Source organism: Colletotrichum orchidophilum, assembly GCF_001831195.1.
Source record: "Colletotrichum orchidophilum strain IMI 309357 chromosome Unknown Scaffold_134.1, whole genome shotgun sequence".
NCBI classification, from domain to species: Eukaryota; Fungi; Ascomycota; class Sordariomycetes; order Glomerellales; family Glomerellaceae; genus Colletotrichum; species Colletotrichum orchidophilum.
In genome coordinates, this window is record NW_019173090.1 from 1 (window position 1) to 17,486 (window position 17,486).

At 55.6% G+C, this 17,486-nt stretch overlaps 3 protein-coding genes across 3 annotated transcripts; 1 reads left to right on the top strand and 2 right to left on the bottom strand.

The window, feature by feature from the left end:
- Positions 1–3,838: 3,838 nt before the first annotated feature.
- Positions 3,839–10,557, bottom strand: CORC01_11807 (beta-ketoacyl synthase; the record flags this gene model as incomplete). The annotated part of the gene is made up of 4 exons (XM_022623429.1): positions 3,839–3,883; positions 3,939–9,857; positions 9,915–10,206; positions 10,265–10,557. The coding sequence occupies 4 exons, from the start codon at positions 10,555–10,557 to the stop codon at positions 3,839–3,841; spliced, it is 6,549 nt and encodes a 2,182-aa protein (XP_022470033.1).
- A 4,940-nt stretch (positions 10,558–15,497) lies between these two features.
- On the bottom strand, positions 15,498–15,656 carry CORC01_11808 (uncharacterized protein; the record flags this gene model as incomplete). Its single annotated transcript, XM_022623430.1, has 1 exon — positions 15,498–15,656. One exon carries the CDS (start codon positions 15,654–15,656, stop codon positions 15,498–15,500), a length of 159 nt encoding a protein of 52 aa, XP_022470034.1.
- Positions 15,657–17,010: 1,354 nt separating this feature from the next.
- CORC01_11809 (uncharacterized protein) lies at positions 17,011–17,334 on the top strand (the record flags this gene model as incomplete). The annotated part of the gene is made up of 1 exon (XM_022623431.1): positions 17,011–17,334. The coding sequence occupies one exon, from the start codon at positions 17,011–17,013 to the stop codon at positions 17,332–17,334; it is 324 nt and encodes a 107-aa protein (XP_022470035.1).
- Positions 17,335–17,486: the final 152 nt, after the last annotated feature.

Consider the following 17,486-nt stretch of genomic DNA (forward strand, 5'->3'; position numbering starts at 1 on the left):
CCCCCCCTATTCACTTTGCGATTGAAATCACAACATTCATTTCATCCCCCTCGCGAGCCAGCTGGACCATTGGACCAGAGATTGACCAAGCACACTCTAGCTGGATAATAAGTCAACGGCTTGCCGCCCGAAAACTTCGCGCAGTCGTGTAGTAGTGCTACCACAGCATAAGCTCCGTGTGGGTCACGATACCAGAGTCTTGACGTCCAAGACGAGAATGTAATGTGCCGAGAGGACCTTTTTTGTTTCCAGTTAGGCCATGAGGTTCACCTGAGATGTAATACCGGGGCCTTTTTTTTTCTCCGGGATGCTGGTACGGCAGCGCCAGGTGCAGGGATAATGACGATGACATTTGGCGAAGATATGGGGCCAAGCCTTTCTGCTATTACATTTTACGTCCGAAAGGGAGGAACGTCTCTCGCATCCCACGGTGCGGCTGGCCATCCCACGATGCACCAGTTGCATCTGCTCGGGGCAATGCATTGGAGCAAGACCGACAAGTGTCGGTTACATGGCACCAGACAGCAAGCCGTGCTGCTAGTATGCGTCTACCATGTATCCGGTAGCGTCCTCGTGAAGAAGAGGGGACTGGCGTACCAAGGGTCGCTTTCTTTCTCTACTGCAGCGCGCTCAGCAGTTATCTCTCTAGGTTCCTTGAGCCGGATATCTCGTATCGCAGAGGTGTGATACAACAGTCGATAGTCCCGGTCACAGGACTCGAGATGGCGACTTACCGACACTTTTGTGGCAATTTGCAAGGGTCTTTACTGATTGCACTGGTCATCGACTGTGTTCTCATAGCACCTCTCATGTCGCACAAGGAACCCTACTGCGGGAAATGAGGTCGCTCCTTTTTTCCCACAGCTGGGAGATGCTGCCGAAACACGCTGCGAATGCCCCGAACCCCAAACTTGGATCCCTGGACAGGATCATGGCAAGGATTGACGGGAGACGCGCTGCTGACGGCTATCAGATACCGTTGGGGCTTGCGTTCAACTCGATGGGTGCATACCGACGGGGAGCCGCATGGGAGCGGGCCTCCATGTGGGTGGATATAAATCGACCCGGCAAATGCGACGTCGATGTTGCCGGTCGCCGAAGGGCCCCCTTCTCGGATAGGAACAGCGTCCTTTTCTAGACTCCACGAAGATGATGATAATGCAGACTCCACATGCAGGCGGAAGTCGATGGGCACCAGCGGAAGATAATGGATGCAGACTCCGGTGCGCAACGTCTTCCTACGCGGCTAAGCCATTCGTTCTCTCAGGCGTCTCGCCCCTTGCCCTGGTCGCAACCGATGCCGGTCGTCTCGCCTGTATCGGTCTCGACGACACATGGTCCCTGCTACGCGAGGAGAGCTCTTGAGCACTCACACTCGCGGCTCCCTGTGAAGATGCCTGGTGCATGCGAGGCCGGGGCTAAAGTCTGACTTGTCTCACTTGATGGGTCTTGATCCATTTATGCCCAGTATTCGTGATGGAGAGATGACGAAACGAGACAAAATATAGCAACAGGATGGTTGATGCATACTCATATACCAGACCGGCGTGAAGAACACTGTTTGTTCGCGACACAGCTCCTCAGAGATCCTATGGACCAGTGTCCACACTTGAGCGCGCGCGCGCGCGCGTGGTCATGTGCCTGGCGGATATGCACGTGGTATCCCTTCCAAGACAGCGTCGACATTGAAAAGGCTCCTGAGACAAACGCGGGCAACGGACGGCCACGCGGGCCTTGATCCAGAACGCTTCCTACCCCGGTAGCGAAGAAGGTGACGAGGGAGGGGGGGTAAGAAGAATGAATGGCCAAGGGGAATTCTGGAACGCCTCGGTCTCGTTCGAGATTGACTCGGGAGGGAATCCGGGGCAGACCAGAAGGAGGAAGGGAGGGTCATGTGGCATTTGAGACCACGCGGTGGTATCGGGTTCGGGGTGGCAGAGGTGCGTGTGTGTATGTCCATGTACAAGGAGTACATTGGGTGATCTTTTAGGTCACTCTGTCGGGTTGCCAGATTACGGACTCGGATCGCAGATGGTGATCTGCAAGAACCTACGGACGACTCGAGGTCTATTCCGAGCAGCGCGTGATCATGCTGCCGACTTGGCCCTCGGATGGAGTTAGGAGTCGAGGATATCTTGTCGCCATGGCCTATCGTACCCGTACCCCGTATGCTGCTTTTCGATCAGAGGCACTGCCCCAAAGACACACATCGGGGTCTTGAGATGATCGAGCCACCCGGTCCCAGGTGTGTTCATTCTGTTCCATGTGGCTCATAATGCATTATCAAGTCGGAAGTGTTCTAATCAGGCAGACGTTGTCTACAGCGGGCACGGGGTTTGAAACTCCTTGGCCGTGTGGCTCCCGGGTGGGATGATGGCAGGCAGCGCCGTATACAAGAGATAGAACCGCGTTTTCTGGTGGCGATCGCGATAGCTGCTCGATTCATCGGAGAAGAAAACTGGACAGAGGCTTGAGGAGGGCCCGATCTGTCGCCCCCCCCCCCCCCCCCTTCCCTTCCCCCAGAACACATAAACACTTCTTGCGGCGATAGGCCTTTGTTAAGGTTTGTCGCCTTGCCTCGTTTCGCGTGTGCCTTGTCCCATGACTTTGCCCCCTGGGAAGGGGGGAGGAGCGCATCAGATGGGGGGCAATGGGAACGGTGAGGATCTTCGAAGGGACCCTAACGGGACGGATATGCCCTACGAATCGGGATGGACTAGGACATGGGCGACACAATTTTTATGGTTATGAACAGAGATTGATTGCCGAGGTTGTATTTCTGGAGTGGGAAGTATCAGAATGCTCAAAGGAGCGGCAGAGAGGGGGGTGGGAGGGGCGTGGGCGATTCAAGAAGGTGAGTTCTGATTGACAAGTTAGTCAAGGGTCCGCGGAGTTGGAGAATCGTGGATGACCCCTTTCCCATTGAGATGAGCATGCAGATGGAGTGAGGTTGCCATCCAAGATGTCTCTCTCCATCATTTGAAAAGAGATGGGACCACGACTCTGACGAGGAAAAAAAAAACTTTGCACAAATCGGGACTTGAATCGGACAGGAAAAATGCCATCGCAAGTATCTACGCGAAGCAACCATCCGAAGGGCTAGCTGCTTTTAGACCATACTAGAGACCATACCCCTTCACTCTGGAACCTCTGGAGCCCTGTGAGGGTAACTTACCGCGAAAAATAAGAATACGGAGTTGGGATGAGACAGACTTTGACAAGACAGGTAATTTGATGTCAAACAATGAGACGAAGAGGCGAGGGGGGAGTGAAACAACCACGAATCAACTTGGGGGTAGGAAACCTGCGCCCGATGCATTGGCGGCTCAGATTGATTCACTATAGTGGCAAGGGGAAGAGGCAAGTTATTTCGACTTTGTGAATTTGAACTCAAAGTACTACTATCTTATGGGGGTACGGCAAGAGCGTACATTCTATGGACCGTTCAAAATAGAAACACTAAACACCGAAAGCCATGTTGTGGTTGTAAGGAAAGACAAGAAAAAAATGACAAGATCGTGACAGATAGGAAAAGTCGAGCATTATGAGACAGTTACGCCCCTCGTAGTGTGAGTATCCCTCCTCCCAATTCCCAACCCCAGTATCCGTCCATCGACGTAAATAAGGAATGATTCGTAGATGTATGCCGGTCGCACTTGTACAGGGAGCGGATATCAAATGTTAAGACAGAAAAAAGAAATGATGACAAGAAGAAATGGACAATGTAGTAAAAGGAAAAATAAAGTCAGTCTCATATCATGCTCGCCTCGTCATGTAATGTCCTGTGTCCCTTCTATACCCTGCAGACGTGTACTCATATGCTTCGCTATGTAGTTCCTTACTCGCAAACTGCTTCACGAATGAACTGTCCAAGTTGTTTGGCCTGGGGAGGAAATTAGTTGATAGTTCAAAGTGGGTAAAGGGTGTCTTGGACTCACATAGTCGCCATGCATCATGGAGAAGTGGTTGCCAGGCATGTGCCTGGTCCTGAACTTGTTGATATCCAGGTACTCATCCCAACGGTTGGCACCGAAGTCGGTTCTGTTGTCCAGAAGGAACAGAGCATGACCCGTGGGGTAGGGGTCGGGGCGGGGGTCGGAGGGCAAGTGGCAGACACCGTCCTCGCACCAAATGGCCATAACGTTGGGGCACTTCTCCTTGGGGATTGGCTCCGCAGTGTAATTGCTGAGGGCAGTAACACTGGCGGCGAAGTGAGGGAGGAGCCATGAGGGAATCTTCTTGTTGTCGTCGTCACCCTCGCCGAGAAGGCCAATAGAGGCGAACCAGGCGTGGAGACTCTTGGGAAGGGGCTCAATAGTGATTGGGCAGGGAGCATCGATGATGATGAGGTTCTCGACACTCTCACCGGCCTTGGTGAGCTGGTTGACAATCTCGTAGGCGATAACACCTCCCGCAGACCAACCGGCCAAGGAGTAGGGACCTTTCGGCTGCCTTGCCTTCATGGCTTCAATGAACTTGGAAGCCATGCCGTAGACACCACATTTGTACTCCTCAGGTGTCTTCATGAAGGGGGAGAAGAGGCCCCATACAGCCCACTGGCTGGAGACCTGGCTGATCTCGGTGTAGGAAGTGGCGCAACCACTGCCGTCGGGAACCATCCACAAGTTCTTGGTGGCAGTGCGAGTGCTGCCCTGAAGAAGGATTGAAGTAGCCTTGCGGTGGGGATAGTTGTCGATGATCTCTCTGGGTGGAGGGGGCTTGGTGATGGAGGCAGTGGTGTTGCCAGGGTGAGTGTTAATCTCCTTGGTAGGCTCCACCTTCTCGCGGCGAGACACCGGGGCAGCCTTCGCAGGCTTTGGTGCGGCGGCAGCAGCCTTCGGCTTTGGGCCAATGCCAAGAGCCTTCTCAACCTCCAAGAGCGAGGGGTTCGTGACGAAGAGATCATTTGGAATATCTTGCCCAGACTTCTCACGGAGAGTGCCCAGGATGGACAAACTCATCAGAGAATCCATGCCGAGGGCAGCCAGATCGGGAGCGGCAACAATCTCTTCCACTTCGACACCCATCTCAGTGGCAATGGTTTCGCGCAAAATGTTCTGGAGGTCATCGCAATCCTCGTCCTCGGCATCACCCTTGACGGATCGATCACTCTCCTCGTAGGGGGTGGTGACGTTTGAATCGGACTCAAGCTCAGGCGTCTCAGAGACAGAGCCGCTAGAGTCGCCAGAGTCCTGGACGTAGCTGTCTTTACCTCCAGAAGTCTCGAACTGACCGAGGAAGACCTTGAAGGCTCCGATGGTCGGGTACTCGACAAAAGCATGGGAGTCGATGTCAATGTCGAGTTCCTCGCGCATTCTGCCAGAGACAGTCAAAGCCATCAGCGAGTCACAGCCCAGATCAGTGAAGGCGATGTTGTCTGCCAGCTCGTCATGGGTCACACCAACTTCCTTGGCCAAGATGTCAAAGACGTCTTGCACAACGGACCGCTTGGAGAGCTTGGCGTTGACAGCCTTGAGATTGCTCGCAGTAACCTGCTTAGAAGCCTTCTCCTTGCCATTCTTCTCCTTGGCGGGTGCAGCCTTGGCAGGGGCAGCAGCCTTGGGCGCCGGAGCAGCGGCGATCGGTGCGGCACCGGCAGCAGCTCTGCCACGAGGGGGAAGGACCATGTTGAGGACCTTGCGGGGGATTGACTGGAACTTGACGTCACCAGCAACACCGATGAGGCGATCACCGTCAAAGACATAAGCATCACCAGCCATCATCTTGGTACCCTTGACAGGCTGCATGCGGACGTAGGAGCGGTACGACTTCGAAGCATCGAGCTTCTCAGTGAATCTCATGGAGCCCCAACCGTGGGAGATGAAAACTTGCTCGCGCGAATCAATGGCGTCAGTACCGTTGATGATGAAACCAGAAATGTGGCAACAGCTGTCAATCCAGTAAGGGTTGAAGAAGAAGTTGCCGTCCCTATCGGTGGTCTGGAAGCTGATCTTGGCGGTAGCTTCGCAGGCCTTGCTGTCAAGGATAACTTCTTCCATACCCTGATACTTCGTATCGTAGTCGACGAGGGCGGTGAAAAGCTTGTAAGTCAGGCCGCGACCAATCTTGGAAGCCTTGCCCTGCCTCTCAGCCTCTTCGAGGGCATCAATGCGGCCCTTAATGAGATAGCTTACACGCTCAAACTCGTCGGCCCATTGCTCGGTGCTGCCGTAGATTACCTTGCACGTAGCATGCTCAGTCTTCTTAGCGCCCTCTCCAGTGTGGAAGCTGACGTCGGCATAGCCCAGGGTAGCGTTGGCTGTGACAGTGGTGCGAAGAATATGGGCGTCAATCTTCTCATTGAAAATGAGAGTCTTGGGCACCTCGACGTTGGCAACGTTCAAACCAATGTTCTCGGTGTCAGGGCGAAGCATCTTGTAGGCATAGTCGGCGACTGTCATGGCCATATCGGCGTAGAGGGTGGAAGGACACAAAGGTGCACCGTTGCACAGATGTCCCTCGACGAGAGGGCGAGTATCAGGACGCGAGAGGTTAGTCTCGGTCTCGATTAGAGCAATGTCACCCTTGATGTCCTCATTGGTGACGGCGTGGATCGAAGTGGTCGACAGCTTGGGCCTAGCAGGTTCGATTTGGAGAGGAGCCTTGACTGCGGAAGGACCGCGGTTCTTGGTAAGGCACCAATCGCCAGTGTACTGGAGCCAGTAGTTCTTCTCGTCAAATGAGTAGGTCGGGAGGTCCAAGAGACGAGTGCAGTTGGTGAAGTCGCGGTGGAATTCATCCCAATCCAAGTTGATGCCAGCAGTGTGGAGAGCGCACAAGGTGTTGCTGAGAATCTTGTAGGTAGGCTCGTTACGGCGGAGGGTGGGAACAGCCACAGAGCTAATGCCGAAGGAAGACTTGACAAAGTTGGCAAGAACGGGGTGGGGGCCAACCTCGAGCCAAACAGTCTTCTCGTCAACGGTGCCGGACTGCTGGGCGTGAACAAGTCCGCCAAGGAAGTTGACAGCGTCGCGAGCGTGGTTGCGAAGGTAAGCAGCATTGATGGGCTCGTGCTCAACCATCTTGCCAAGGAGGGGCGAGATAATGGGAACACGCGGCAGGTCGAAGCTCACGGAGCGAGCGAGAGTCTCGAAGTCATCCAGGATGGGATCAACCTGAGCAGAGTGGAAGGCGAAGGGGACCTTGAGCTGGGTGCACTTGAAGCCAGCAGTGCCCAGGTGCGAGGAGATCTCGGAAACCTTGGCAGCAGCACCGCTGAGAACAGTCTCGCGAGGACCGTTGATGCAAGCAACATTAACATCCTCAGCCTGGGCACCAAGGGCCTCCATGACAGCCTCAACAGGGCCGGTGACAGCAAGCATTGCGTGAGTGCCAGCGGTGCATTTCTGTACCAAGAGCTGGGCGCGAGCTCCAACAAGGTAGATGGTGTCGCTGGCAGACAGAACACCGGCAGCGTTGAGAGCAGCATACTCGCCGAGAGAGTGGCCCATGACAGCGCTGGGGAGAATTCCCCAGGAAGCCCAAAGCCGGGTGAGAGCCATCTCAAAACAGCAGAGGCCAAGCTGCACGACAACAGGGGACAGCTTGGTGACATCGGGCTCGCTACCGTCGATCAAGGACAGGAAGCTGGGGAAGCCGTGGATCTGAGCGAGCTGGTTGAACTCGTCGATGCTGTCGCGGAAGACGTGGTAGTGAGCGTAGAGGTCCTTGCCGAGACCAGCATAGTGTGAGCCCTGGCCTGTGAACATGAAGGCAACCTTGGGTTGCTGGGTGGAGATAGGAGTGAAATTCTCCTTGAGCCTGTCCTTCAAGAGACGCTGGGCCTCGGGCAGGTCCGAAGCAGCAACGTTCATGCGCCAGTAGTGCTGGATGCGACGAGCAGTGGTAGTGTAGGCCACGTGGGAGAGGGGAGTCTCAGGGTTCTGCTCCATCCACCCAACAAGTCTCTCGGCGTTGCGGATCATGGCAGCCTTGGACTTGCCGGTGACGGTAACAACCTGTACACTGCGAGGATCGGCCTCAGAAGACGGCACGATGGGTGCGTCCTCCAGGAGAAGACCGGTGTTACCACCAGCGGCACTGAAGTTGTTGACGAAGATGCGTCTGGGCTTGCCATCTCTCCTCTTGAAGGGGGTGAGGTGGAATGCAATGTTGACGTTGCGCTCTGACAAGTCCTTGGGGAAACCCTTGTTGATCTCCTTCTTAATACCAACATGGGGAGGGATCGCGTTCTTCTTCATCATCATGAGAACCTTCGTGAGGGCAGTGACACCAGAAGCGGCCTCGCCGTGACCAATGTTGGACTTCACGGCACCGAGGTACAGAGGGCGGTCAGCAGCTCTTTTGCGGTCAGCAGGGGCAAAGACGTTAGTCACTGAAAGCATCTCAGTGCCGTCGCCAGCCTGTGTGCCAGTTCCGTGCATCTCGACGTAGTCAACGTCAAGAGGGTCCACACCCGCCTCGTCGAGAATGTGTCTCGACAGGATGGACTGGGTAGGTCCGTGAGGGTGAGTGATTGAGATGGCGTCAGCGGAGTGGTTGGTTGCAGTGCCCAGAATCACGGCCAGGATGTTATCCTTGTCGGCGACGGCATCATCCAGACGCTTGACAATGACGGAAGCACAGCCATCGGCACGGCAGTAACCGTCAGCGCCATTGTCGAAGGTGGCACAAGGCCCAGTCTTGGACAAGAACTGACCGCGAGACAATCCGGCGAAAATGTCCGGGTTGGTCATGCAGGAAAGGCCACCGACGATGGCAGTGTCACAGTCCTTAACCCACAGGGAGTTGCAGGCAACATTGAGAGCTGCCGCACTGGATGAGCAGGCCGTGTCAACGTTCAAACTGGGACCACTGAAACCGAAGTGGTAGTTGATACGACCGGGGCCGAATGCTCTGACACCGCCCGTGATGTAGTAGGTGTCGACCTCTTGAGCGGCGTTGATTTCACGCCAATCGTCAGAGGTCTGGCCGTAGAAGGTACCGATGCGGTCCAATCTTGTGGAGGGAGTCCTGTTGGGCACATAACCGCACATCTCAAGAGCCTCGTAGGCAGTGGTAAGGGCCATACGCTGCATGGGATCGGTCTGGAAAGCCTCTCGGGGAGACATGTTGAAAAATCGGGGGTCGAAGTATCCCGGATTCTCAATCCAGCAACCGTATTGACTGTGACTGGTGTTCACAGCCTTGCCAGTAATGTCGTAATGGGTTGCAACCGGGAAACGGTCCGCAGGCACGACCCTGTGCACATCCAGACCCTTGGAGAGGAGCTCCCAAAGCTTCTCGTGGCTGGCGGCGTCGGGGAATCGACCAGCCATGCCAACGATGGCCAGCTTGCACTTTCCACTGGAACCGTGATTGCCAATGGGAGAGTTGTAGCTCTCTCTCTGGATTCTGGGTCCGGGGCGGATAATCACATCCAACTGTGTGCGATCCTTGATCAACTTGGAAAGAGTCTCGGCGTTGTGGGTGGGGCCGAACGGGATAACGAGGCATGTAGATCCCTCGAAGTCACGAGCAGTCCCGATGCATCCCTCAATGCCCTTCTGGAATTGAAGGACGTCGATGAGACACTCATGTGCGACGGACTTGATGAGAGACTTGGTGTCCGTCTCAGCGAACCAAGTGCCCTTGGTACCTGACATGATGGCAGAGCGAGGCTTGGTCTTAGCCAAGACCTCGGCGACCTTGGGGTCGTTGAGGCGCAGAATCTTCTCAATATCGGCGGTTCCGTGCAGGTGTGATGCGTGGTAGGGTCCGTAAACTGGAATAGCAGTCGGCTTGACACCGAACACATTTTGATCCTCAAGAGCCTTGAGAGTGGCCGGCGGTCCTGAGATCGCCAGGCTTGTTGCCGACACAGCGCTAACGTATGCTTGGCTGGCGACTGGGATGTACTGCAGGAAAGTCAGACAAGCGCAGACGGTGCAGATTCAAAAGCAGCAGAGACTTACATTAGATTCATGGAAATTAGTAAGTGCCTCTTTGGCATCGGATTCCTTCAGGCCAGGAAGGATATGGGTCCAGGGTTCAGATTGACCGACCGGCGGGCTAAGCCTCTCGGCCAACGAGCCGACGTGGGTGCCGGTTCGGAAGGCCATGAGGACTACCTGAACGGCAAGGGGTATCAAGGTAGAGACTGAGGGGGTCGAGGCGATGGCAGCGGCGGCGAAAAGCCCCGTGCAAAGACCCATGAAGAAAGTGTGTTCGTGGACAGAAACATCTTGCGGCTCCTTTTCGTTGCGGCTAGACGCGTGTTAGTAACGAGATCAAGAGGCCTCCGCTAATTGTCCAGGCGACGTACTCGATGTAGTGGGCCAGCTGAGTGATGCACAGCAGGGCACTGTCGATACCCGGGTGCTTGATGCTCTGGGCGTGATATCGCTCGTTGAGTTGTCGGAGTGATAGGAACGTGGGGAGCTTCGACCGTTCCAACTTCCCCAAACCATCGATCTCCTCCCTCAAAGCCTGGCCAGCCTGGTCGAGGAACGTCTTCGCAAGGGTGCTCGGATTCCCTGAACGGCAGAACTCGGCGAGAAATCCATGGGTATCAAGTGACTGATCTCCAAAGAGGAGATAAGACATCATGTCGGCCATCTTGAAGGGTTGTCGACATAGATTTCCTAGGGTGATGAGGTTCCGGTGCTCCAACAAGAAAAGGTGGTGAGGATGCCGGGAGAGTCTCTTGAACTTATATGACTGAGATGGGCTCGAGACAGGACGGGCAACGGGTGTGTACACCAACCCAACAACAGACCATCTCCCGAATTACTCAACCCAGCTGTCAATGTCATGGCTGATGGATAGCGGAATCAATCGCAACATGCAACACATGCTGGCAAGAGGGAGTGAGGGAAAAAGGGGGGTGCGTGAACAAAAACATCCCAAGTAGCCGCACGCCCCAGTGCACCCCCTTCCCTTCGTTCCCACTAGGACCCATCCTTTTCTCGCCCGGGTGGCTAGCGTCAGTCCGGCCCTGAGCATCCTCGGTGACCGAAGTTCATGGATGATTTTCAGTGTCTTGCCGCATCGGTCGAGGCCCATTGGTTCAGGGCAAGCGATCGAGGCCGCCACACGGGCTTCCCTACGCCAATTCATCTATGCTGAGCGAACGGGCAGCCGGACAGACAGAGGAAGGACCACAATAGGCCGCAGCGCGGGAACTCTGGCGGAATCAAGGCAGAGCAGGTCCTCGCTCACGCATTTGTCCAATGTTTCTCACTCTTGAGGATCCGCACACCCAGGCCGGCGCCGTGGGGCGAGGGATAGAGGATGTGCCGGCTCGTGTATCGTTTGTACATGTATCGGCCTTCCTCCGAAAGCGCGCATCTTGAGCTGTGCTTGTAAGTAAGCAGTAAGTGACACTGTCGGTGGGGCACGTCAAGTGCATCTTGGCCAGACATGACGTGATGGCATAATGAGAGTTGCCTGGGCTACCTGACGAGAAGATACAGAATGCAGCAGCCGGCTACCGTATAGGGTAGGCAGGTGGCGTAGGGCTGTACAGTAACAGACTCGCAAGCGACGGGACGCGTTTCGAGCAAGCTCGCATGACAGTCGAAGGAAACGAGTTTCGATTTCCGAAGCGTTAACAGCCAGAAGAAGATCGAAAGCGGTGAAACGGGTTTGAGAAGCGTACAGTCCGTTAAGGTAGGCTCGATAATTACTTGGTTGGGTGCAGTCGAGGGTACTGGAAAGGATTCAACCTGGGAGCAGGGCTGGCATCAGAAGGACGTCGAGACCGGACCACCTCCAGCCTGCACCAGAAGCCATGAGGAGAGTACTGAAGAAGGTAAGCAGACCAAAGATGCGAAACATGGCCACGCAGGGTGGCAGCATACGGCACCATGGTAGAAACGGTCTGGTGAAACTCCGGAACACGAACCAGCCCAGGTACGCAGACTGGGCCTCACACAGCTCGCGATGCGGATTCCCCACATGGAAAAGACGGCGTGTCAGGCAAGTCGGCTGGGGGTAGGCCTGTCTGATTCATCGAGGAGAGCTCGTATGGACAGTGAGTAAACAGGGTGGATGGACGTTGCGTAGGTAGATTGCGGGTTGCGGATTGTGTTGTTGTGGGGGTGGGCGCTGAGTCGACGCTTTGTCCGACGGACATCCCCAAGGACATTGCCAAAGCGAAATGAACCCCAGAGATAGAAATCCCACCGGCGAACCACACGCCCCCTCCTTTTGGGGCTTCAGGGCCTAGGGACGATCATGATTTTGGCGTTCAAAAGGGAGAAAATCGAAGGATTTGAATAGTGGTGTTTGCTGATGCATCGGATGTAGATGGAATGCATATCGACGTGGGTTATCGAGAGAGCCCTTGTCGATGGATGTCCATGTCGGGACGACAGAAGAGGCTGATGGCTGGAAGAAGGATGCGACGTCGCTGGGTGAACATCGGAGAAAAAGCTGGCTGAAGTCGTCGGACTTGACCGTGGTAGGGGGGGGGGGACGACCGGCGGATGCGGACAAATGGTGGGCTGCGGCTTGCGGCTTGCGGCTCTCGAAGAACCTAAGTCGTCGACTCGAGTACCTACCTAATCGACGGCCCACGGGGGGCGGACGCCCACCGCACTCCACGTTCCTTCCTTGACTTGAGGTATCTAGGTATCTGGCTTGGATGAGCAAGGTGGGTCGCTCTCTCCCCTTGTTCAACCTAACGTTGCCCCCTTTGGTAGAAGAGTGGGTCCTCGGACCCCGGCAAGCAAATGGCAAGGGGGAAAGCACCACTTTCCGATCTCACCTCACCTCACCACCTGGCACCCCACGCCTGGTAAGGTAGGTTCCTACCTTAGGTAAGGGTCAACGAGTACGTACCGATTGAGCCTGGGGAACGTCGAAGTGGAGGGATCAAAGGGAAGGGTGTCGTCGTTCAACTTCTGCCCATCCAACTTAACACCGCCCGGACCCCTACCAACTCGTACCAACGTAAGGTGCGCTATTCCCGTCTCCGTCAGCACAGGAAAGGAAGGTACATCCACTTCACCTGAAAACTGCCTGGAAAAGGGACTGCCTGCTTGCCGTGTTTCTTCACTGACCTACCTCAGCAGAAAAGTGGATTTTCTCGATTTTACTCCAGTCCGAGTACATCCCTATTCGCAGTGGGTATGGAGGTTACAGAGCGCTGGGTATGATGTCTCTACGGAGTATGGGAAGCTTGTTTCTCCATTCTTTAGCGACATCTGCGAAAGCATAGACTCTCCAGCCATCTTGTCAAGAGGGGCCTCATAAACACCGTACGCCAGAGACACGAAGCCAACGCAGGTACCCAGAGACGGGTCCACTGACCTTGGACAGCCTAAGTCCCTCATCAACTCTCCGAGGTGCTCTGTCAGCAGTATGTACACCGTTACATGAACCATGGACCTTCAGGCAGTACCAGAGAACTTCGGATATAGGTTGACAACGAAAGGTGTGGAAGGTGCGGTGCGGTGCGGTGCGGGGCCATGGATATTCCGGGAAGACCCCCTTTCCAGGTGGCCAGATCCAGTCTGTCCTTCACCCCAAGTTCCTCCTCCCAATTCGTGGACCTGGATCGGTACGTATACCGCGTGCCTTGGCCCTTGGGAAGGTAAGGTGGATTGCCTCTCGGGGCGCATCCCCTCCCGCGGCCATGCCTCTTTCAGTAAGGCTTTAAGGCAAGGGGTCCCATTTGGCTTCGTTTCTCCTTACGCTTATTCCTATTCTCTGGAGCCGGCCCAGAGCCTCGACCCCCTCTTAGTCAGAGGGGACTGCAGATCATCTCCTTGCCGCCGTCTGCCAGGCCCCTTGCCACGCCGTGCCATGGACCGCATCTCGAGCCAAATCTCCACTACCGGGTGCCGTGCTTCGACCTCGGCCATCGGACAGGCCATCGTCTATTGTGGGCATGGTCGACTTCCACCGGAAACACGCGCGCGCTGCACCTAATTCCACGCTTCCCCCAATGCACGATACGCCCTGGCAGAGGCACTCGCAGAGGCACTCGCAGAAGCGGCGGCGGCGGCGGCGGCGGCAGGGTCAGGAACGCGCTCTGAACAGACGTTTCCACTCGTGCCACTCAAGCGCCACTCCAGTCGTCTTCGTCCCTGCTCCTTTCCAAACATTCAATTACCAAACACAGGCCCAGCTGGCAAAACAACCTGCGTCAGCACGGCGCCGCACGTCCCAGAGGGTATCGTTTTCGTCCGATACATGGCACATGCCGTTTGGGAACACTTGGATGGCAAAGACGGACACTGACAGAACAGACCGACACTCGCACGCATCCACGCACTTGCACCAACTCGCACAGCTCACACCTCACTTCCCTGCCCTGTCCCTCTGTCTTGGGCCCTCTGCTCAGCTGCGCTGAGATACAGATGCCTCTTCCACAATACCTTAATCGACTCTGCCAGCTCTCAGCACCGACACGTCTCTTCCTTTTTCCAGAATAACCTGGAAGCCGCAAGCGGTATCCGAATCAACGGTCCGACGGCAACGGCCACACCAGATCCGACCGTAGCTCTCATCGCCTACTTGGGCAGGCTCAGGCCTAGATGACTTACACACGTCTTAGACACAACCAGGGCCGCGATCTGAACGATAATGGGACGCAATTACAGACCGACGTAAGCTGCGAGTTACGGTATACGGTGCTGCACTGCACGGCTCAGCGCATTCGTTTCTTTTTCTAGTTTGACGTGCAATCCCAGAGTCGCTCTCGTCACCTTATCTTCCTCCTTGCAAGGTTTGCAAGCTTTGGGATGGGCCGGTACTTGCAACGGCTTATTGCCTGCCTCACAAGGCAATGCCCCGCCCGCTTCTTCAGGCCAGTTTCCAGAATTCCACACTTCCCTGTTGTCTTGACTTGCCAGCTTCAACGTCCGTCAATAATGTGGTGGTGAGAGGGGCGTGGGCCTCGGCGGCCACTCTGGTGGATAAAAAGGGCGTGGTCTTAGTCGGCCCGTACGCCATATTCCTCGTAAAGACGTATCCGTACCTACACGGCACGCATACATTATGCAGGCCTTGTCTGGTTTTTCGTCCCAATATCTGGCGTCTGCCTCTGTCCCGCCGCAGTGGACAGCCGGGGAAAAGAGGCACCCTATTGGATGCGGCATCTCGGAGCAGTGGGTATACTAGTTGTGGACAGTCCACAGGTCCATGTCCTCCATGTCCCGCCGCTGACTGCCAGATAAGCGGTTGGATATACATAGTAGACGAGATGCGTCTAGCTGGCGCATCGCTCACCTGAAAGTCGGGCGTCGTGGGCGGCGTGGACGGACGGGCTTGGTGGCGCACAGCCAAGCTCACCCGGGCTGCTGCGTTAAGCCTCTTCAGGACACCCAGACCCAACGGCGGTCGGCGCCCTATGGTCAACGAAGGCCAAGTTTAACTGATGTCTGAGGCGGTGGTGGTGCTCTGTAGAGGCCCGTATTTGAGACGGATCACGACGAATTTCTGCCAGGCAGGACTATCTACGAAGATCCTCATGTTGCCTAGGGATGAGGGTCCGACGCCTGAGCGGCGAACGAAGCAAAGGACGGCCGCCGAATCCTCGAGTCTCGAAGTCATCCGTGATGACGGCACGCCACAAATGGATGGCTTGCAGATGCAACGGCAGCAAGCAGGATCTTATGCACACAAGGAACAAGCCAACCTCGTCGTTCACTTCCTAGTATTGATTGCGACATACGGCCCGCCGAGGAATGTTGCTTCTCGATTAGCATGGCAAGTGCTGTTCTGGATTGCCTTGGCCTTCAGGATCCCGCATTGGACGGCACAGGAAATGGTTAGAACAAGAACATTGTTCGAAATAGACCTTCGTGCTGCTTTCCATAAGGTAGGATGCGAGCCGTCGTCTCGTATGCCTGCGGGACATGGTGAAAACAAGGAAGAGAAAGGGGAGAAAGGAAAGAAAGGAGACGTGGTGGCATTCTCTAGTGGCTGTCGCGTCGCAGGTGAACCAATCACAAAATCGCCGCCCCGGTGAGTCCGCGCCGCCCAAATGGCTCCCTACAAGTTTTGACCACCGACCAACGCATGCCCTGACTGCCCTGGAAGGTAACCTTAGGTAGCTAAGCACAGGCACTCCATTGAGGTGCCCTGTTGCTACCTTAAGGTAGGTTCCCTACCCTGTTGCAAATCCTCCACCGGGACCACTGCTTCACCACCAAACCTTAGCGGCCAGCATTGTCCGTCCCGCCGCCTCCCCCATTGGATCCCCGTTGCCCCCGGCGACAAGGGGTTTCTTCTTCTTCGGGCGGTAAAGCGGTGAGATTACAGTGCAGTAACTAGCGACTCACAGCGCCTACAAACCCACTGTCAATTCCTCCCGTCGGCCCAACTCAAAATTCGGTAGAGGAGGAGGCGAGCAACGGAAGGTCGGGGAGGACTCACCAAACCCAGGCCCTCGGAGACAAGGGCAATCCTGTCCCGGCCGGCGCTCACTTAGTTACAAACGTTTAGTCACCATGTCCAACATCTCATCTCACCACATCGGGACAGGGCCTCCTCAGCTTGAACTCACTCGCTCAGCCTTCGCTTCACTTTACGAAGCGGACAGGCGGGGTTCGAATCCTGCCATCGCAGCACATCGCCAGATTCACACCCCAGTCCATACGCCCTTCCCTCTTTCCATGTCGCCTTTCCCCTTAGAAGGAACAGCTTATTTTGCCTGACATGACGTTAGCTTGCGATGCTTGTCTTCCTGCCTAGCGGCTTGCTGACCCCCCACGGCCCCCCTCCCCAATAAAAGAAGGAAACGAAACGCGACTAATCACTAGCAGAAGACAACTGGGCATCGAAAATCCTATCCGTAGTCCCTCACGGAAATAGATTTGATGGCTTGGCTACCAAGACCCCGGCAGCATGTCATTATCTGCCCAAGTGCCGGAATACCCTCCATCGTGTCTCAACTCCGAAAGCAATCTGCACCCGGCTAAGCAATGGGCCTGGGCTGCCGCAAGACAGTGAACGACTGTCCGAATGGCAGACGATCGGAATCGGCGCCGCGCCATGTCGTATTATGCCGGTTCAATCCCTCCCGCCAGCCTCCCAGAGCCATGCATGAGCCGAATAGCAATGGTGTTCTTGATATGGTTGAATACCCGACCCTCTCTGTACCACCTCGCATCTCTGCCAGAGTATGGGTGGCAGTATATGAGACACATCAACGTCATCTTTACCCTCAAGCGGGAAGCTCTGCAACGAGGTGCTGCCAAGAGCCACAGCCTTGGGTCTCCCGCCAATGACGAGTCATCTCTCTCGTTGCATCCGGACTCCATCGTTGGTCAGCCGTGCCCAAACGGTCCAGGTGGAACACTACGCGACTCTTCTGCGTCTCCAAGTCCCAGTGCGGCAGCCCAAACGACCATTCCTGCTGGGAAGACCGACCTTCCGGTCTGAAATGCCCCTCAGCGCCGAATTTGGTCCAAGGTTGTGCTGCCGTTCCGGAATCCAGGCGCAGCTTTGCGCCGGCTTCCACGGCGACCGCTGCAAGCCTTGCCTGCATCAAACGACCAACAATGGGCCCATCATTTGCAGCCGTCCGCCCGCCC